The 23,210-nt window shown below is 39.3% G+C and overlaps 1 protein-coding gene and 1 long non-coding RNA gene across 2 annotated transcripts in view; one reads left to right on the forward strand and one right to left on the reverse strand.

Annotated features, from left to right (window-relative positions):
- Positions 1-9,885: 9,885 nt before the first annotated feature.
- DSEL (dermatan sulfate epimerase like) lies at positions 9,886-21,643 on the reverse strand. Its single transcript, XM_027451918.3, has 2 exons — positions 21,231-21,643; positions 9,886-20,540 (listed from the first exon to the last, which is right to left on the reverse strand). The coding sequence occupies exon 2, from the start codon at positions 19,553-19,555 to the stop codon at positions 15,902-15,904; it is 3,654 nt and encodes a 1,217-aa protein (XP_027307719.2). The 5' UTR covers positions 19,556-20,540; positions 21,231-21,643; the 3' UTR covers positions 9,886-15,901.
- A 275-nt stretch (positions 21,644-21,918) lies between these two features.
- LOC106018653 (uncharacterized) overlaps positions 21,919-23,210 on the forward strand; it is a 68,002-nt gene continuing 66,710 nt past the window's right edge. Inside the window, exon 1 of the long non-coding RNA XR_003495606.3 lies at positions 21,919-22,348. This is a non-coding gene — a long non-coding RNA (uncharacterized lncRNA). The remainder of the gene's footprint in view (positions 22,349-23,210) is intronic.

A 23,210-nucleotide genomic window follows, 5' to 3' on the forward strand; every position in this document is an offset into this window, starting at 1 on the left:
TCGGTCAGTGGGTGGTGAGCAATTGCATTGTGCGTCACTTGTTTGTACATATTATTAGTAGTAGTACTATTATCATCATTGTATTATTATTATTATTATTATTATTATTATTATTATTATTATTATTATTATTATTATTATTATTTTCCTGTCTTATTAAACTGTCTTTATCTCAACTCACGGGCTTCACTTTCCATTTCTCTCCCCCGTCCCAGAGAGGGAGGGGGAGGGGGAGCAAATGGCTGCGTGGTGTTTAGCTGCTGGCCGGGTTAAACCACGACACTATTATACAGAGTAGCTCATGAAGGTACATATTTTTTTCACCTGTTCCTAATGGACACCTGTAATTAAAATAAAAATAATTAAAAAAATAGAACCAAAAATATTCTAAGATCTAATTTGTCATTAAATAAGCAGCATATGTTGCTAGTCATTTTAATTTTTTCACAAACTGCTTAAGTATCATTACAAAATCAAATGTGGCTTCTTTACAGAACCAGTCATGCTGTTCTCCTTCACAAACACCTGAAAGAATAGTCACAATAGTCACAGTACCTAATTTAGAGAAGTGGTATCATTATAAGCATTACAGCAGATTTAACAAGCTTCACTTTTGCCTCTTTGCAGATGCCTGGAATATCCAATCCTGTACAAGTTATGTGTATCTTACCCATTTTCCTTATGGTTGCTCATTCCAAGCTGCCACTGCCTCCTCATTCATACTATGTACTTCCCACTTCTCATCGCCGCTGTCAGAGTAAGTCCTGAACTTGGCCTTGTACATGCCATATTTTGCACATATATTGGCATACTTCATTAGTTTAGAACCAATGTATCCAAGACCTACAATGACAGCTTTCACCAGCATGGGAAATTAAAAGCCTACAGTCTTCTTAAGAGAACATACAACATCATTCCTCTCACTCAGTACCTTAATCAGCACCTGGGGCTGATCCTAGCCACAGCTATCACTCTGAACCAGCACCAAAAGCTGTGCAGAAATCCACTATATCAATTTATTTTTCTATTTTTGAGTTGTACTGTCATGTACTTATAGCCTGATGAGCTGAAACATTGTGTTTCTCATATTCCAGAAAATGAACTTTTCTGTTACAGGACTTTATCCCAGGCCTGGGCAATTTCAGCCAGTTAAGGTCATGGAAGTCACGTGATTACCTCATATGTCATGAGATTAAAGAGTGTTTTTTTTGTTGTTGTTTTTGTTTTGTTTGTTTGTTTTTTGGTTCATTGATTGTCTGGATTGGTTTTCTGTTTGTTTGTTTGTTTTTTAATCTTATAATTTCTGAGTCTGCAGGATGAACACAAGTAAGAGACTTTCTCCACGTCCAAGGAAGAAGAAATAGGTTTAGTCTAATTTATATTTGTGGCTGCACAGTAAAGGTGACACTCCTGAGGGTCACCACATTGCATGGACATTGTCATATATCTTCCCTTCCAGCTATGTCCTCTTAGCTCTGCTGTGCTGGCAGCAGGGAAAGACAGCACAAAAATCTCTACAAAGTCTTCTGATGAAGAAAGAGTTGACTCTTTCCACAGCTTGAAGTATGCCCTGTGAGCACAATAAAAATAATCTATTTACAGTGTACTTTTTGGCAATACTAAAATACAACCAGTGAAAAGCTCTAGGCTATAGTCTGCTTTTTGTTGACTAACTCATCTCTCAATGCATAATACAAGCCGGCATGTCATCATGTTTTCCTACCGCCAGCAGATATTGAGCTCAGTTAGATATACACAACCCATTGAACAAGACATCCACATAATAACAGGATGAGATGCTATATTGTACCTTGATACCCCTGGTCTGAGAGTCAGAGTTCTCATTTTAAAAAGAAAAGAAAAAAAAAAAAAAGCTATACTAATCTTCTGCATAAAGATTTTAGGCCACTTTTACAGTCATTTGGTGGTATGAATTCAATGGTGCATTGTTGTTAAACTAATATGTATATTCTTAGTTGGTGATGAAAGCAAAATATGAGGAGAACTCTTGAGTTCAGAATTGATGTTTAATATGATACATAAATGTAAAATCCATTAGAATTTTTAGAAGGATCTCTAAAATGTCTATAACACAGGAAATATTTCTGTCTACCAGCATTAAAAGGACATAGATTTAAGGTATCACAAAGGATTTCTTTTCAAAGAAGTGCACCTGTAACTCAAATCAAAACACATGTAACCAGTACAGGCCATATGCTAAAGACATTTAGACTAGTTTAACTCCTGATTAAAATTCAATTAACTGAATTTAAACCTTGTTGAAATAAGAAAGGAGTAGCTGTATTAGAAATCTGTCTGTCGGTAAATTTTGCAAGGGCACAGCTAAGCTAATTTTCAGATGAGGCTATTTAGATGAGTGTATTTTTCTATCAAGATAAAATCAGAATATTCCACCTTCAACTACAAAGACCTGTAATAATAAGATATAATAAAATATTAAATTGTTTCATGCCTTTGGCAGCTATTTTAAGTGCTATGAACAGATTTTGCCTTAGAGCAAAAAAAAACTATTAAGTTGTTGGCCACACTTGCCTTAGCTGAAATCACAAAGGTTGCAAGAGATATTGCAGAAGATATGGTCTACTGCAGAAAACCAGTTTAGAGTTATTCATCAAAATAATAATAACTAATAATAACAATAATATTGGTATAAACTGTATTTGTTTTTATGAAGGTGTATTTTTACTGGGGTTTAATTATTATTCTTAAATAAGAATGGGTGTGTGGTACTTAGGGACATGGTTTAATGAGTAATGTTGGTGGTAGGGGGATGGTTGGACCAGATGATCTTGAAGGTATTTTCCAACCTTAACGATTCTATGGTTCTATACATGATATAATTATATCAATAAATTTGCTGCCAAGAAAATGAGATTAAATCTTATTAAATCTTATGCTTATTTTATTTAATGCAAGAATAAATTTTGAGGTAATTGATTTTGCAGCCACAGATATGTTCTGGTTAATTTGTGACATGAAGAAATTTTGATAAATTCCTTCACAAAATGCCTGAAAATATGATTTCTCTTTTTAAAGTAACAGGAAGAAAAAGTAATGAAACATTTCGTCAAATTCACTCTCAATAAACAAATGTATCTGTCTAAAACAGAAAAATATGTCTTAGAAGGAAACTATACAGCATAAAAAAGAAAGAAGAGGAACAAAAGATCATCAGTCTCAGAATACTCTCAGCTGAAAAATAGTGTTCCATTTGGAAGCAAAATGCAAGCCACAACCTTGCCAGTAAGTTTCACATACCAGAGTCTGTTTTAAGTTCTAAATTCAGAGCAATTTCATCATATCTTCCAAGACCCTTCATCATCTTAAAATCCATACTTCACTGCATACATTTTCTCTTGTACTGCATACAAGAGTAAATGAAAGGTGCCTACATATGAGTAAGGCTACTTTTTCATGAGGTTATTACATCTCTTTTCAATTAAGAGTTGTAGCTGATTCTGTTTCACAAATCCAATAAAACTGGGTTGGTCATATGCTTGGTTTGCAGGATGAGTTATATAGGATGGATGGTAATAATTGAATAACATACCTAAGAGCATATCTGCTAAACTGACCCTACTTTTTCTTTAAACTATAATAGAGCCTGAATGTCAATAGGTTTTGGTTGTTTGTTTACACTTTAAAGGGAACTGAGTAACTTTTTTTTTTCTCCTTTCATTTTCCTGTCATGTTTAAATCAAAACCAAAAATCACACCCAGATTAATTTATAAGGTACTAAGGCAATTCTAGATATTATCTATTGGAAACTTCCTTTAAGCTTCTCAAAAGAGATTCTGCAAAGGATGGCTATGAGCCTCTTGCTATTCACAGCCAGATGAACTAAATGCAGATGAAGCAGACTGCTGGTAAACGTTTTTGTCAATCTGTGAACACCAAACTTCAGAGCTTGCTCTTTATTGCCTAAGATTAATTTTTACTAATGTGTATATAATCAAACAAACATGGAATACAAACAGGTAAATTCCCATAGACTAAAATCAACAGGTTCATTCATAAATAAAATTTGCAAGTGCACCATGGAGCAATTTAAAGGCAACAGCATACATTCAAATGACAGTAGTTTAAAAAAATCCTAGCACACCAACAAAGTCATGGTACCGTCATATATACTTGCTCTTTCAGCAAATGGAGGAGAATTCAGCTTAGTCTGCTAGTTAAAAGTTAAAAAGAGTAGTAAGTAGGATGAGGAATGGATGACAGCTACATCCATAATTTTAAATATCTGATCATGAGACTGGATTAATCAAGACAAATTAACAGTATTCTGATCATCAGTAATATGCACGTTTTCTCATCAGCTCTGTTATGCTCAGCAACAGTGTGGTCCATTCATTGATGCCTTCTTTCATCTGTCTTTACTAGCCAGACCACGTATCCTTGGGATACTCAGCCTCCCAACCTGGAAGTCTGGGACGAGGAGCAGAAGAAACCCCCCACAGTTCAGGTGGAAACAGAGACCTGTTGCTCCACCTGGACTGTCACAAGTCCATGGGGCTAGATGGGATCCACCCAGTGGCACTGAGGGAGTTGGTGGATGTGATTGCTAGGCCGCTTTCCATCATCTATCAGTGGTCATGGTCATCCAAAGAGGTCCCAGATGACTGGAGACTTCCTAATATGACACCCATCTATAAGAAGGGTTGCAAGGAGGACCCAGGGAACTACAGGCCTGTCAGCTTGACCTCGGTGCCAGGAAAGGTGATGGAAAAGGTCATCTTGAATGCAATCATGCAATGTATGTAGGACAACTGGGGGATCAGGCACAGACAGCATGGGTTCATGAAAGGTAAGTCTTGCCTGACCAACTTCATCGCCTTCTATGTCTGGGTGACCCCTCTGGTGGATGAGGTGAAGGCTGTTGATGTAGTCTACCTACACATCATCATGGTTGTTGACACAGTCTCCCACAGCATTCTCCTGGAGAAGCTGGCAACCCATGGCTTGGATAGGTACACTCTTTTCTGGGTTAAAAAAATGGCTGGACAGCTGGCCCCAGAGAGTGGTGGTGAATGGAGTGAAATCCAGTTGGCTACCAGTCACCAGTGGTGTTCCCCAAAGGTCAGTGTTGGGGCCCATCCTCTTCAATATCTTTACTGATTACTTGGATGAGGGAATTGAGTGCAACTTCAGTAAGTGTGCAGATGACACCAAGTTGGGGTAAAGTGTTTATTTGCTGGAGGGTAGGAAGGGCCTACAGAGGGACCTGGACTGGATGGTTCAATGGGCAGAGGCCAAAAGGTTCAACATGGCTAAGTGCCAGGTCCTGCACTTTGGTCACAACAACCCCATGCAGTGCTACAGGCTTGGAAGCAGTGTGGCTGAAAAGCTGTGCAGAGGAAAAGGATCTGGCTGATTGATGCTCACCTGAACATGAGCCAGCAGTGTGCCCAGGTGGAGAAGAAGGCCAACAGCAGCCCAGTCTCGTGAAGGGCCTGGAACACAAGTCCTATGAGGAGTGGCTGAGGGCACTGGGGTTGCTTAGTCTGGAGAAGAGGAGGTTCAGGGAAGACATTACTGATCTCTACAACTGCCTGAAAGTGTGGGAGATGAAGTTCAGCCTCTTCGTGCAGATGACTAGTGAGAGGATTAGAGGTAATAGCCTCAAGTTGAGCCAGGGGAAGTTTGGGTTGGAAATTAGGAGACATTTCTTCTCAGAAAGAGTAGTCAGGCATTGGAATGGGTTGTCCAGGGAGGTGGTGGAGTCACGGTCACTGGGGGTGTTCAAGGAAAGGTTGGACCTGGTACTAAGGGACACGGTTTAGTGAGTGACATTGGTAGTACGATACCAGTTGGACCAGATGATCCTGAAGGTCTTTTCCAACCTTAATGATTCTATGATTAACATGAAACAATTCTTTATTACAGAATGCTTTCTTTCAAATGCGTCATCAAAGGATGCTAGCAGTTGAGAAACCATCAATATTTAATCCATTTCCAGCAGATAAAACTGCACAATCTCATTGGAAAGCATACTTTTGTGCCAATAATATTATTACAAAGATACACTGGGTAATAACTATTCAGTTACAAATTAACACAGGTTGGGAATACAAAATAAGATCATTGCTTTAGGGAGAAATAATAAAAATAAAAATATAAATATAAATACACCCCAACAAAAGTTCCTTTTATGTTAATTTTCCTTCAGTACTGCTATGGTGATATGAAACAATGTTCAGCTGATCAGTGAATAACAAAGGATGTAAGTTATGGAAAGAACACACTGGAACATCCTGAAACACAACAGAACCTTCAAGAAAATATAAAACCAAATGAACATTTCAAACCAAAATTTAGAAAACAAACAAACAAAAACACAATGATGACAAAATATATTTCCAAGCAATCTATAGGATGGAACTACAAGATAAAGAAAAAGGGAAAGGGAAAAGGAAAGGAAAATGGAAAGGGAAAGGGAAAGGGAAAGGGAAAGGGAAGGGGAAAGGGAAAGGGAAAGGGAAAGGGAAAGGGAAAGGGAAAGGGAAAGGGAAAGGGAAAGGGAAAGGGAAAGGGAAAGGGAAAGGGAAAGGGAAAAAAATAAAATATAACCTATTTCTCTCTTAGAAAATAAATTAAGAGGGAAAATATTAATGGTTTTCACAAAATTAAGTGCACATTTATTATCTCTGACAGTCTGCCTTTTATGATAGTATTAGTTTCCTCAGAGTTTCCTCTGTATGTTGGATTTATTCCCTTTGAGTGACCTTTTAGAAAATAGATGAAGACAAATATTGTCAAAGAATTTGCAACAGACAGAAATATTTGCTTGTATCACACCTCAATGTATAATACTCAATACACCTCAAAACGTAATAGGCACTTTCCAAGCAGCTCCTCCAAAAAGCCAAAACTGGATTCAAGATTTAGAAGGTAAAAATAAACAAATAAAATATTTGTGAAAGTACAGTAACAAGAACTAAAATCAGCTACAAAGGTTAAGAACATTCCACCCACCAAATTAAAAAAAAATAAATAAAAAGCAGCAGCCAAAAAAAAAAAAAGCACATTAAACCAACTTCACATCTAAATATAACTGTATCAAGACTTCAAAATATACAAACCTTTGCTTTACCATGTGCTCATATTCACAGGAGAGATAGAATCAGGGCTTATTCTTGTTCCTATGTTTAAGATATATCCCAAGCACCTTCTTCTATAATATATGAACAAAAAAATATCAGTTAATTAAACCTACAAAACTGTGTTGCAGGAAACCATGTGCCACTCAGGCATCTGCAGTACATTCTTGACCTCTGCAGTAGTAAGGATGATGAACTGTGTCTTGATCTAGTAGATACCATCTGCACCTGTACCACATTTAATAAAATCCAGTGATATCTTTAATCTCAGTTATTCTAATTAACTTATGTCCTTTATTTATTTATTTATTATTGTTATTTTTTAGATTTAATTAAACACATGAGAACACTCATGGGTGTTGGAGCTTACTTACCTATAATCTTAAATTGTAAAAACAGTCTCTAGGCCAACTACCACTTTCTGAAACAAATCCTGGATAGAGTTCAGGAATTAGAAGACACATCATTCTAAATACATAGTTTGAATATACATTATATAGAGAGTATATAGTCTAAGATACTTCAAAATTGCACCAGTTGGTTTGCAGTGATTTGTGGTGCATGGCTTGCATCAGCTGTCCAGTTCAGAAAACTGAAGGGAGAATCACCCCCTCCTTTATTTATTTTTTTTCCTAAGAATATACATTTTCTGTAACCTTAACTTAACACTGTGTCATACTTAGTGTTCATGCAAAGACAGACAAAATTAGTTTCTGCCATCGATAAATAACATAACATCCTGTTACATTAGTAACAGCAGCTTCCCTAAACAAAATAAACAAAACCAGCCATACATGTTGCTTGCAGCATATAGGTTGGGCAAGAAGTATAGTTCAGGATCCCAAACCTCAGGAAGGGGAAATTTCAGCTGTGAAAAGGACTTGTGGATAGTCAGAAGAGATATTTAGATAGAAGAGATATAAGATATTTAATAGAATATATTTAATCATAGAATCACAGAATTATAGAATGGCAATTTGGGGGTACATGTGGATGAAAAACTTGACATTGTCCAGCAACATACACTTGCAGCCCAGAAAGATAATTGCATCCTGGTCTGTATTAAAAGAACCATGGCCAGCAGATCACAGGGAGGTGATTCTCTCCCTCTACTCTGTTCTCCTAACACCCTGGATTACTGAATCCTGCTCTGGGACCCCCAGAACAAGAGAGAAATGGGCCTGTTAGAGAAGGTCCAAAGGAAAGCCACAAAGATGATCACAGGGCTGGAGCACATGTCCTATGAAGAAAAACTGAGAGAGTTGTAGATGTTTAGTCTCGGGAAAAGAAGACTCCAGAGGGAGTAGAACGCTTGTAGAAGCCTTTCACTACCAGAAAGATGGGGAGAGACATGTCACTAGGGTGTGTAGTGATAGGAAAATGGGTAATGGTTTCAAACTGAAAGAGGATAGATTCAGATGAGATATTAGGAAGAAATTCTTCACTATGAGTGTGGTTAGATACTGAAACAAGTTGCCCAGAGAGATTGTGGATGTCCTGTCCCTGGAAGTGTTCAAGGTCAAGGTGAATGGGACCTTGAAAACCTGATCAAGTGGAAGGCATCCCTACCCATGGCAAGGGGGGTTCAAAATAGATGTACTTTAAAGATTCCTACAAACTAAACCGTTCTATGATTCTATTATTCTCTTTCTCTACATATATATGTATTTAAATTGAATGTATACATTGGCAGTACATGTGGTAACAGTGGTGTACACCAGGGTCAATACTGGGTCCAGTCCTATTCAGCATCTTCATAAATGACCTAGATGATGGGGCATTGCTTGCTCTCAGCAAGTGTGCTGACAGTACAAAACTGCGATGAGTGGCTGCCACAACAGAAGGCTGTGTTGCCACCCAGACAGACCTCATCAGGAGGAATGGAATGATAGGATCCCCATGAAGTTCAGCAAGGAGAAGTGCAAAGTCCTGCACCTGGGGAGAAACCATCCCAGGCACCAGTACCTGTTGGTGTTCACAAGGATCCCCTGGTCCTTTTCTGCAAAGCTGCTTTCCATCTGGGTGGTACCCCAAGTTATACATAAGCCATCAATATACCCTTATGGCAAAGACTAATGGTAGTCTTGGCTGGATTAGTGTTGCCAGCAGGTTAATGGAGATGATCCTTCCCCTCTGCTCAGCACTGGTTAGGCCACATGTGGACTACTGTATCCAGTTCTGGGTTCCTCAGTACAAGAGACGTGAACATACTAGAAAACAAGAAAGAGTATAGTGCAGGGGACATTGATGATTAAGATGATCAAGATGATTAAGGGACTGGATCATCTCTTCTATAAGGAAAGGCTGAGAGTTGGGACTGTTTAGCCTGGAGAAGACAAGGATCAGGAGGGGGAGTATTATCAAGTCATATAAATACCTGAAGGGAGTGTCTAAGGGAGACAGCAGCAGGCTCTTCATAATGGCAGCCAGTGAAAGGACAAGAGGTAATTGACACAACCCAAAAGGCAGGAGGTTCCCTGTGAACATCAGGAAACACTTTTTTATTGTGCAGGTGACCAAGCATTGACACAAGTTGCCCAGAGAGGGTGTGGAGTCTCCTTCCTTGGAGATCTGGGTAACCGGCTTTAGGTGGCCCTGCTTTAGCAGGTGGGTTGGAGTAGGCGACCTCCAGATATCCCTTTTAACCTCAACCATTCTCTGATTCTGTGACTACATCACAAACTTTTGTGATATCCTAAGTGATAAAAAGGGAGGAAAAAAAAAAAAAAAAAAAAAAAAAGATAACACATAAACACAGAAGTGTTAGTTTTCTAACAAGAGCTTTATTTTATGTGGAATGTTTCATAAAATTTTCTATGGACATAAAATTTTCTATGCACTAAAAATGCTTAGACATAGAAATTTACTTAGAAGTAAGACCATACGCATTTAAAGCCAAATTAATCCCATTAACCCCATTTCATTTGACACCTTTCATCTGGCATCGAAAATAGAGTTTAATTGCCCTCAGCTTTTGAGGATTTACAAAGAGTTATGTCTGATTTCCTTCTGAAGGTGACACTTGCTTTCCATTGATTCTAGAGTGACAAGGATCCTCATTTAATTACAACACTTAAATTACCTAATGTGAGATTAGATTACTTTAGGTCATGTTCTTAAACACTGTAATACACCTCAGTAAAAACAATAAATTAAATGTTGAGGTTGTATCAGCAGAAATGACGAATCTTGCAGAAATTATTATATATTTAGACAAGTGTGAATGAAACCAGATTTTTTTTCTTACATCACATATAAATCCCAGCATATTGTCAGCTCTAAGAGATGTATTGTTTAATTTAAAACACTATCATCTCAGTAACATGTGTTTTCCCATTATTATTATTTTCGGAGACAGCACAAGATTACCCATTCATGTACTTTATGAAAATGGTGCAGATTATGTATCAGCAAATTTCTCCTCACTAAATAAAATCAAAGTCCTGACATTTGAAAGTGTACTTCATATGTTATTTTGAATATTTTTGTTCCTATACATACATTTATAAATTTTAAACATTATAAATTTACTGGTCTACAGATAGCTTTGATTATGGTTACTGCACAATTTATATTTTTCATGTTATTGAAATGCATTCTCTCTTCTAATATTAAGAACAGTAATATTGATTGATCATTTGAGGAATTTATTTCCTGTAATTTCTGCTGTCTAGAAATATTCAGGCTAGGTAGACAGCAATTCTCTAGAAGGTAACATTTGTTTAGATAAGAGAGAAAAAATCCAAAGACAAATCAGTTTTTACATTTTAGAAACCAGCTAATGTTGTCTCTGATTAATAAAGAATGATCTAGAGACTTCTATTTAGTTCACAAATTTTGCATAGCTCCTTCCAAGAAAGAAATATTTGGGTTAGTATTTTACGCCCTGTTGAAATCAATGGCAAAACATTCTTTGAGGTCAGCAAGGCATCATTCTATTTTTGACCCAAATCCAAACAGCTCACAATTTAGGGATTTCATCTTGTAGTACATGATATTCCTCACAGAAATTCAATGAAATGGAATCTCCAGACAGAATCATAACTCTGAAGTCTCCAGACAGAACCTTAACTGAGAAAACAGCCCATTCATAATAAGACATAGAACAAAAGTTTTAGTCTGAACCAAAACTAAAATGGAGGCCAGATAAAGAAAGGAATTATATGATATCCCCATTGTAGAAGTTAAAATCCAGTATTTATTCTCTTGAAGAAAATGATTTTGTGTTATTAAAAATAATAATAATAATAAAAAAGATAAATTATTTTTACTTCTAACTCTCCTAAAATAAATACCACAGATACTATATATACCAACATATGGACCCCAACATATGGGCCATATTATTATCGTTAATCATGAACTGTGCACTTCAAATTTTTTGAGAAAATGCACTATTATATTCCAAATTTTGCATGATCATGTTCCTCAAACTAGCCAAGACTAATAATGGAAATAACTGACTGTCAGGCAGAGTCAAGAATCCCCTAGCAGTCACATCATGAAGTCTGAAGAGCAAGTGAAACCATTTTAATGGTTAAATAAATAAATAAATAAATCTAATCCATGACTGGAGCTTTACAAAATAGTTATTGATAACTTTATAAAACTCGAAGTGCATTTTGTTGTTGTTGTTGTTTGCTTTGCATTTTAACACTATCAGAATAGTAGTTCAGCGTTGAATGAGTTGTATCATATATTTTACATATAACTGAAGATCTTGTCCAGAAATTCACTCCTGGATCCTGCAAATTCACTGTTCAAACATAAATTCCGATTAGAGTTGCATGTCAATTGCATGCTAAGAGGGAGAAGGGAACCCATTTGACCATGATACTGTGGCTCATCATCACTGATGTTGCTCATGGAAAAAAGTCTTACTGGGGAAATAAAAGCATGTAAATGTGCTCAGAGACTATAGATTCATGCCATCTGACAGAACTCTGAATGCCGAGACCCATATGCATACATGTAGGTCCCAGAGCCAATGTCACTTAGTTACAAAGTAAGTAAATAGCTGAGATGTATTCCTTGGTGTTTATTTTCCTTAGGCTTCCAAATATGATTCTGAGATAGGTGTTTAAATAAAAATTTCTTTTCTAAAATGTGTCAAAATCTTTGCTCTCTCATAATAGGAGAGTTCAAATATAGTACAACATTCAATGTAGTACAAACTATTATTAACACTTAACACAGGGAGAAAGAGGAAGCAAAGATAAAGATAAGATAAAATATGAGACTAGTTTTCATGAGCATCTTGCTGAAGTATAATTGAAAGTGCTAGAACACTCGTCAATCAACATACCTAAATATACATGCTTTTCAAAAAGAACCAACAATCTCTAACATTCTCAAATGTTACTGACATTCTGAAACATTACTGTATGGAGAAAGATAAGGTTAAATTCTGTGTCCATTCTTCCTCTGGATGCAAGTGACTGAAAAGAATTTCTATGGTAACTGTACAACCACAAAATAATTACATATAAAATTACACACATGTTCTTCATACACAGAGTGACAATAGTCTCAATGGGAACATTTGCACATGAAAAAAATAAAGTGTAATGACCAATCTGACTCAAGATCAGCAGATATAAAATTGTAATCTAGCCTTTAATAGAGAAAGGCAAGTTTGTTTGTTTATTTATTTATTTACTACCAGACCTCCATAGTATTGCTGCTTTTCCACATCATAGCTGTGAAATTTATTCATAAATAAAATGGATGGTGTCGCTGGAAGTTATTCTACAAAGTCTCATATTTATATGGGCAATAACATGCATGTTCCCACTGTCTCTTGGGTTGCTGTTCATGCAAGTACAAGACCACAGTTTAAAGACAAACTCAATCAACTCCATGGCTGGGATAACTCCTGTCTGGTACTAACTTCAATCAAGTGGTCAAGTAATTCATTATCTAAATCCAAACAAAGCAATTACTTCATGAAAAAATAGTGTTGTCATATCTTAAGTATTCCTACCCTGTTATTTTCAAAGACACTGCCTTTCCCTCTACATATTTTACTGTAATGATGTTAACGTGTTTGCCCTTACAAGATCCAAAAATAAAGAAAAGAGATCTTTTTTATCTTATTAAATTTGTACTAGGAACACACAGTGCATCCAATTCTGAATAATAGATTATGCATTCTTAGACCCTGGAGAGTACAGTACAGAAAAGAAATAGCTCCTAAATCTTGCATATAAGAAATGACAGCAACAGCATGTATTCTGAACATAAATGTATGAGATAACCGTATTCCAAAAGAAGCATGGATAACCCTCTTGACAGATCACCCTGTACACCTTAACTCCACAAAAACAAATAAAAAGTTGGTTTATAGGCTATCACAGCATTCCATACAGCACTTTCAGGAAGGGATTTAAAGATGTCTGCTTCCACAAATATATAGTCAGTCTTAATTCTTACCTTCAGTTGCCCTAAAACATCTGACAGAGAAAAAGCCTTTTTATTTGTTCTGATTCTAGAGTATAAATCCTGGAAATAGAAGGCAAATGTTGAAACACATTCTGTCAAGTACAGAAAATTGTACAGACATGATTATATTTTTTTTTCTTTACATATGATAAAAATGGCTTCAGAGAGAAACTAATTTGAAAGGATGATAGTTGCAAACTGAACTTTCATTACCATGTCAGTGTTTATTAACCCATTTAATATTTCCTTTAATATGACATTCCACCCAACCAGGGGTTAGACTTAGGATAGAAGGAGGAAAAAAATTGCTGCTGCTAGTAAACAGCAGTTAAGTTTTGGTAAGTGAGACTGTAAAATATCAATGGGTTTATCATGCTAGAGGTCCATTTTGATGTACAAATGATTGGTAGAGAAACAGCTACTGTTATTTAGGTCATGATGAGACATCACAATGTACTCCAAAGGATATGAAATGTGTATATGAGAAGGACAAGACGGAGGAATTAAGACAGGGACAAGTAGTAAGACTGGAAGGAAAAGCAAGAACTCTTTTATATTTGAAATCAGGAATGGTACCTATAATCTGTATGAAGAGACTCACTACACTTTTGATATTGTATAATGCTTATTACCCAAATAAATAAAAATTACACATATATTTCAATATAATAACCCCAAACTCCAACATCAGCTCCCACAAACCAAAGGAAGTATATTTCAAGACAATTCCATTTGTAATAAAAAACAGATGGTAAAGGAAACAGATGCCGCTTTGTGATCAGATTTACACATCTGCAGACATTTACAGTATGCATGCATTTCCAAAGAATACTCAGCAAGTTAAATTAGGAAACCTTTTTTCTTAATGGAAATGTGCAAAACTAAAGCTGTGATTCAAAATGAAAACAAGCTGTGACAAAGACATATCTATCCTATCAAACTTATCTGTTTCCAAATCAATATCATATTACAGCATCATGTTAGAGAAACGCTAGTCATGATAAAAAACATGATAGCAGATAAAAACGACAAGTTTGGAGATACTTTACTGTGGGGAATTACTCAAAGGTAAAGTAACTGAGAGTTGAGCAAGTTTCAGATTTCTCCACTCTCTGAGAGGAGATCTGAGGTAAGCAATGGTTGTCCTTCAGAAATACACAATACAGAAAAACAAAACCTCCCTCAGGAACACAGACCTGGAGATTAACTTAAGATCTTCTAAACCTTAGATTTTCATTTTATGCAGACATCAACAACAGACCACTGACATTGACATCAAATATTTGCACTGGCCTTGGTGAACTTATACACAAGAATCAGCAGAGAAATGTTTTACAAAGAAAGATGGAAAAGTCTCACTCAAAAAGAAATGATTCTTCCAGAACCTCTTAGATAAGAGGTGCATGATAAATCAGAATGAGGAGTCAAGATGTTAACAACCTTCAAAATTAATACAGGTTGAGTGAGGCAGGTCAAAGCTACAAAAATAAATAAATAAATAAATAAATCCTCTCCATATTTAACTCTTAGTTTGGGATATCTTGGTTTCTTAAATTTTATCTCATTTATTTTTCTTCAGATAGTTTACTTCAAGCTCACAAAAGATGATGTTGTCAGACACGAAGAATGAAGTCGAAGGACAAACCCAATGTAAGTGCCATGTCTCTGAACTGGAGGAACCATATCATACAGTGATATTCAATATATCCATTTCAGTCCTGGGCCTGTTGAGGATGTAAATAAGGAACTAGATTCACTCAAATACTGTGGTTGTTTTCACCTACTGAAGGGATGCTGAACAGCCTTAAACCTCAGCTTGTGTTTACTTTGCACCACCACACTGACCAGTGAGACAGAATGTCTCAGAAAACCTGTCTAAGGGAGTTAATTATCAGCACTGGGAACTAGGCCAACACCACCAGTTTAATTTCATATAAACCTTCATACAATCATCAGGTAGTAACTACTTTTGGGAACTAAGCACCTGGGCTGTGGTCAAACTGGTGAGCAGGAGGTGAAAAGCTCCATATTCTATTACTAATCCCCTGAGCTATAGAGCCCTCAGCTGGTAGTTCCATAAAGGTTCACACAGTTTTTTTATTTGTTTTTTTCAAAGGCAGCAAAAGTAGTTACAAGTTGTTTTTATTTATTACTAAAAAAGAAAAAAAAAAGAAACAACAAAAAAACACCTGCAAGAACAACTATCTTTTTCTTAAAATAATTTCTCTGAAAGTAGCAGACTGTACACGTTTTACAAGAATAAACAAACTTCTCTAATATTTATCCACAAACTGGGAGTCAGTGATGATTAGTGCAAATTTCTGCTGACCGGCAGCATTTATTCTACAAACTTTGGGTAACCTAAGTGGTCCATTAAAGAAAAACAAATATCTTCAATCAGTCTAATTTCTTCCTTGGGCATGTTTTGTTTCCAGGCGTGAATGCTACTTGGTGAAATTTCCCCCTCATAAGGAAGATAGAAAAGACTGGTGGAGGTGGCAAATAATATTTGGTTTAAGCTAGCAGGAGAAAGAGGCATACCAAGAAAGGCAAAAATTGTTTCAGCCATCTTCTGAGGAAAGTTCACAATATCTTCAAACTTGACCATCTGATAATTTGTTGGCAGCAAATCGCCATTTATTCTCAGTGCTGCTGCTGTGTTTGCAAGCCATAAATAGGACAACACAGAAACAGCATTTGAATTAGATTTTGAAAGTTCTTTTCTTAATGATTCATATTCAAAGGCATAGCCTTCACTTAGACTACATTTTCCTTTATGATTTTCCCATTTGAACATTGCAGCCAAGTGTTGTGGAACTTTTTTCAAGGAGTAAAGACTCGGCTTATTTTTGTACAACATGGAATAAACCCATGCCCGTGGGTCTCTTACTACATATAATGCTCTCATTGATGGTCCTAGGATTTCCTGAAAGAAGGGAAGCTTTAATGTCCAGCTCCCACTACTTAAACTAAGCACAGGTCGTGCACTAGGATAAGAGACAAGGTGTCTTCTCAATTCCCTAATATATTCAGCATCTTTATCTTGACTTGCTCTTGCCCTGATTCTCTGCTCTGATAGAGATTCTCTCTTTTTTGATTTCTTCTTTTTGTCCTTGCTTATGGCAGAATGCTGAGTAATTTTACTTCTGCTGGCTTCATATAAATGAATGTTTTGTAAATGTAATTTTGTGTCTCGGACTAAAGACTGGAGCCACCCTTTGAGAAGACGAAAATGACCATTGTGGACATCAGAAGCCTTCCATTCACATGGATCTACAAAGGAATCAATTTCAAATTCACTCTCAGGAATTTCTAGATAGGCTGTAGGTATCCTCATATATAAGAAATCACTGCTATTGAAAAACACCTGTTTTAAAATTTCTGCACCAGAGGCAGGAAGCGAAGTAATTATAACATCTGGCAAAACAACGGGGTTCCCTTCTAATTGTTTGGCTTTATTGCCTTTATCATGTTCTAGCCTTGTCAAGTCACTGCTCCATTTCGCACAGATGGGCTGGGTACACATGCTCCACACATCCACCAATTCAATAAGCCACAACGTGATAACTAGTATAAGGATCCAACGCAACATTTTACTGAAGGATATGTAAAACTGCCACTGAAAAGCCAGTATGACCAAACTAACAGCCAAGATTAACCCTGCAATTATGTTCACTTTGAATCCAAATGGGAAAACCACCCTATTATTTTTAATTCGTTTTTCCACAGATTCAGTACCTAGACCAAACTTGGTTACTTTGTTTTCATGAACTACTTTGGCAAAACCACCAAATCCCAAGTAATCAAACCTGGTCTTTAAATTCTGATGTTCAGTCACAACAAAGACCGTATTTTCAGTGTTGTTGACACTGAGTGAAATCTGAAATCCAGACTTTGCATTATCAATGAGCCTGCAGTTAGAAACATTGACATATGGGCCATAGAAAAGGTAAACAATCCTCGCAAGCGTGCTTTTCATTGGAAAGGTAACATTTACAAACTGAGTCCATCGCTTTTTGAATTCAGCAGCTTGTTCTGCCTCTTGTATCCTAGCAACAGGACTACTCCCATGATGATCAAACCAAAACATCTTGTAGTGGGCATCCCACACATCCATCATAGCTCCGTTGTATTTGTTCTTAAATTTATAGGGTATGTATTTAAAATCAATGTCAAGATTATGAAAAAAGGCACTGACAGAATTAACAGGAGAGTCTTCCTCCTTCTCGATATGGTCTACAACTAACAATGTCTGAGAATTTAAGAGCAGCAAAATGCGATATACGCTTTTCAATTTCATTGCTGATGTGTAAGCAGAGACCGCCTCACCACTCACAAACATCATGTCCCCAGACTGGGAGGCTGTTATAATTTCTCCAGTTGAGTCTCCAACCTCATGACCAATCCACTTCAGCCACTGGGCACATTCACCAAGCTGTCCCTCCCAAGGCTGGTTGCACTGGCTAGTAGGAGATGGGGCAAACACCAAGACATTGTTCAGGTGGCTGAGTTTAGGTCCATAGAGAGCCTCAGATACAAACACCTGTCCATTGGGAGCAAAAGTGAAAGAGTTCTGATCAGGATGTTCATGTCCTGGATTGAAACTCCTCCACCCATCAATCCAGGCATATGGTTGAAAGTGGACAATATCGTAGACAGCACGTCCACCGAGTTTTCCAGACTTGAAGGACACAAAGGTGTTTGTCTGGCTGCTTGGCAATCCAGCCCCATAGGTAACAACTCCCCAATTAGGAAACACATGCAATTTAGCAGTGCCATAGTCAGGAGGTGGTTGAGGAGTGATTTCAGCAGCATACCATATAAACTCGGTGTGCAATGTGCTCCACCTCTGTGCAGTGGATGGCACCATTGGTCCATCTTTGGGTCTGTGTTTTCTAATTTGCTGTGCCAACCAGTTGCCAGCTCCATTCTTCATGATAAACTTATCCAAGAAAACCAGTTGGCTCTCAGGACCATAAAACCAGTTGTAATTAGAATCTGCTATGCCCACAGTCCTTTGAAAGCCTGGTAATAGCGTGGAATAGTAAAACCAAAAGTGCATTTTGAGCCAATTATTTTCCAAGTTGTTAATACCAAAATGACGCTGGGCCAGGAAAACGTACTGGGTTATGGACTTAGCTGTGTAACTCCCATAAGCTACTCCCTCATCCAGAGACCCATCTACAATATGATTAAGCAGAAACATTGTTTTCTCCATCACATCAACAACAGTGTGTTTCCAAACATTTGCCTGAGATCCGTCATCCACCCCTGTAACTAAAGCTCCAGTGAGCAAAGCAAGCATATTGGTTGCCTGATGATTATGGAGAAGCTGCTTTCCCCAGGAACGAACCTTTGAGTACTCATACATTTCCTCACTTGCAGACCGTATCTTCTCCAGGTATTTTTGTCTTCTCACATTTTCCAGTGAATTATACAAGAAGTCATAAGCAGTGGCAAATCCAGTTAGGGAGTGTCCCAGTGGCACTTCATCACCAGGTGCACTCTCCACTAACCAGTTTTTGTAACCAGCCATTCTGTCCATATATTCTAGGGCAAAATCAAATGCAGCTTTATCTTCAGGGCACAGCAAACAATAAAATGCTAGTGGTGGCAGATTGTTACCATAAACCTCATTCCACTTTGCAGCAAAATCAACATGCTTGGGTGGAGGTAGGTAGTATAATGGGTTGGATAGCATAACTATCACTGCACTTCTAATAGCTCTAAATAGATGTGAGTGGCTTGTGTGAGCTTTCTGCCTCAGTGCATGGACATCTTCAGCATCAAAATACAAATTTGGATGAAGAACTGTTTTTTTCAACTTCTGCTCAGCACCAAGACCTTCAAGTTTCTGCTGTTTCTCATATTGACCTACATTTTCCATGAAAGTCACCCAATCTGAGTAATTGTTTACAGATTCTTCAAAAGTGAAGACAGCAAACATCATTAATGATAGAAATAAGGTATGCCCTGTAAGCATCAGAGCCATGATCCATTAGGCAGCTCCTCTTCCCCAGGCATGCACTTCCTAACAAAACACGATGTTCAGATATCAAGCTTTGATCCAGTTAGCACAAGCATGAGCATCTTAAGGCATTTTTTTCTTCAAAGAAAAGACTTAGTGTTTACTGCACGTTCTAACAGATACTCAGATTACTCGTAATTTGAGCTACAACACTGAAATAACAAGGCTGTTGAGAACTTAAATCTCAGGTGCCTTGCTTGTTCACATTTTTCTCAAATACAACACTACAGTCAGTATAAGCATTAAAATAGGGAGAAAGTAAAATCTCCAAGATAAACATACAAAATGCAGGTTGACAATACACAGTCAGAAACTGAAAGAAACCAAAACACTATTCTTTGATAACTTGTAAACTTTGATTTGAAAACAGGAATCAGAGCCATACATTTTCTGTGTTAATACTTTCAATCAGGTCAAATTCCACTCCTATAGCTGACCAAAAAAAAAAAAAAAAAAAAAAACCTTCACTGATCACAAAAAGATATAATTTATTCAAAACAATGGGTTGAATTTGATTATTTAGGGAATTTACAGCACTTGGAAAACACACTTAAAAACTGAAGCTACTTTCTTCAGCCTTCCTCCTATCTTGATTTGTATACACTCTTTCCATCTTGCTCTTTTTGGACTCATGGGAGAAAGGGAAGAAAGAAAAAACGAAGAGAAATCCTTCATTAGCTCCTTTAGATGAGACTGCGGTAATTTTAACCACTATTCCCCTTTGTGAAAGGTTTGTCTGAATTAATAGTCATAGAATATCGACACATTTTCAAGTCTTCTTTCATCTTATCTTCAGCCAATGATGCCCAAATTTTGCCTCAATGATTCAGAGAATCGTGCTCCTCCCATTATGAAGTGAAATGGAAACATATGAAAGGGGCTGAAAGCCAGTATTTTTCTGCTAAAAGAGCAGTTTCGGTTTTCCTTCCACTTTGCATGTTGGTTCTTTCTGTGAAAACACAAACAGAAGTTCTCTGAAGCTGTACAGGTGCCAGAACATATTCAAAGTATTTAGTCATGAGGAACGGTCAATGCTTTTAGGAAAGATGAGGGTTAATACACTTTTTTTTTTCTTCCCCCTCAAAGAAATTAAACAAAAAAAGGAACATTTTCGAAGTTCCACAAAACTCCGTCAAAACAGAAAGTCGGATTGGCTACATAGATTCTCTTTATTTCATCTTGACCCGAGCGACTCCCGGCTCTCGAGGCAAGTTTTCCTGGCATCACGGCGAGCTACCCCCGGGCACACATCCCCAACGCGCCCCCGCAGCCGGATGGAGCTCCCTCCTATCAGCAGGGCACCGAGCACGCCACCCGTGCGGCTCTGCCCCCAAGGGGAAAGAAGAGGGGCGGCGGCGAGGGCCAGTAGCACCCCTCCCTCCGCCGCGCCACCGCCCTGCGGGACGCCCCCGGCCCCTCCAGCAGCGGTGGCGGGGGGCACGGCGAGGCTTCCCCCGCGACCACCAGAGGGCGCCCGCCGCCGGCTCGGCCCCCGCCTGCCCCCTCCCCGCCGCCCGGGGCCGCACAACTTGAGCAAGTTTCCGTGGCTCGCCCCCGCACGCCGCGGCCCCCCGCCGCCCCTCGCCCGCCTCCCCGGTTTCTTCATGCCGTGTTCCCCGCGGCTTCACCCCCGTTTTACCCGCAGCGGTGTCCGGCAGCGTCCCCTCTCCCTCGGTGCTGGTTCCGGGGCGAGGCGGGGGTCCCGATGAGCGCGGCCGGGGGTGCGGGGTCAGCCCCGTCCGGGGGACGGCTGGCGGCGGCGCGCTGCGCCGGCCCCTCTCGGCTCGGCTGGGTTGGGTTGGGCTCGGCTCCGGCCCCTTCCGCCTTGCCGCTACTTTTCCCCCGGGCTGGCTGCAACTTCGCGTCCGAGCCCTCCCCCGGCGGCTCCCGGAGGAGGGGGCGGTGGATCGGCGGAGCCCTCCCCGCGGAACAGGGACGCGAACAGGGACGTGCCGGTCCTCCGCGGCGGCCGCGCTCCCAGCTGCTCCTCTTCCCTGCGACTGCGTGAGCCGCTTGCCAAGCCGAGCCGTGCTCCCGCAGCTGATGGCACCGCCGCCCCTGCGCCTCGGCAGCCGGCTGCCAGCTGAGCGCGGCGGGCGCGCCCGGGGGCAGGGCCGGAGCCGGAGCCGGGGGGGTGGCCGAGCCCGGGAGCGGCGGCGGATTGGGGAGGGGGGGGCGGGCGGGGGAGAGGCGGGGCTGGGCGGCTCCAGCGGTGGCGGCCGCCCCGATGCCGCGGTGAGGGTCCGGGGGCGGCCGGGGAGGTGGTGGTGTGCGGGCAGCAGCAGGCAGGTGGGAGAGGAGGTGCGGCGGGGGTCGGGCAGGGCAGCAGCAGCCGTCTGGTCTGGGGCTCGCAAGTTTACGAGGGAGGATTGAAGAGGTGAAAGTGCCCGCAGCTCCCAGACCGCGAGCATCCCCTCGCTGGAGGGGTCCCGCTTTCTGTAACCGCCTCCCTGAGCGGGCACTTTAGTTGATGCGAGGCGTTAAAATGGCTCTCCTTCAGCTTCAGCTGTAGGCTTCTGAAGTAAAATATAAAACCGTAATGAGACGTACAAAACATTACCCCTGGATTCGTTCACGGTCAGCGATGCGGTGAAGGGCCGCCAGGCGCTGCTGGCTCGCCCGCTGGGTGCCCCGTGGTCCTCCCGCTACATTCAAGAGGCACAACGCCATTCTCGGTTTTCAATCGCAGTTTGCATTGCTGGTGACGGCTTTCCGAGCTTTGCGAAGCTGGTTGTGTAACCAAGCTGTTCTTCGGTAGTAAGTACTTTCTAGGGAAAGAGTGTGAGCTTTTTGAAATGTTAACCGGCTACCGTGTTTATAAACCCTACTTCATGTGGGCTTTAATCAACCCAAGAGCATGAGTCACTACTTCTTCCCAGGCTTAACCTATATTCATCTTAACTTTTTTTTTTTTTTTCCCCCGAATATCTTAGAAAATACAGTTGCATGTTTAAGTATTTCTTAATCTACCCAATTTATAACTATATTGAAAAGAATGTATAATGGCTATAGTTAATGGATACTGATTCTGTTTCTTTGTGCCATGGAGAGCACCTGAGCAGTATTAGATTATTAATTATGCACAATCAATGATAAACTACATCTGGTACCACCCTTTATTATTTTTTTTAATTGTTGTTATTATTTTTTTATATGTGACCTACACACTTAGCATAGGAGGAAAAACTACTGATTATTGCCTGGATCTTGTCCTCCCATCAGAAGAAATTTGCATAATCGCCAAAGATCAGCATATATTTCCCTGACCTTGAAACCATAAAGATTTTGCCATTTCATGCTACTGAGGAAGTTATTACAGGAGGAGAGGAAGGGGAAAAGTCAAACAACAATACAAGCTGCTTTCCTATTTAAATTAGTAGAAACAGTGGGGCACACTACAAATGGAAACCTCCCAACCCTTTTTCCTTTTATTTCCATTATGCTGTACATTGTACCTTTTATGTAGGTGTGGGTATTTTTATTATTATTTATAATTATTATTACTTTCCCAAGGCTGACCAGTTCTGGAACATACTGTAATCTCAGAGTATGACTTCTTCCATAAGTTTTTAGGTAACCCCAAAGAACAGGACATGTGGAGGACCTTTGTAAGGTTGAA

Source organism: Anas platyrhynchos, chromosome 2 (genome assembly GCF_047663525.1).
Source record: "Anas platyrhynchos isolate ZD024472 breed Pekin duck chromosome 2, IASCAAS_PekinDuck_T2T, whole genome shotgun sequence".
In the NCBI taxonomy this organism is placed as follows: Eukaryota; Metazoa; Chordata; class Aves; order Anseriformes; family Anatidae; genus Anas; species Anas platyrhynchos.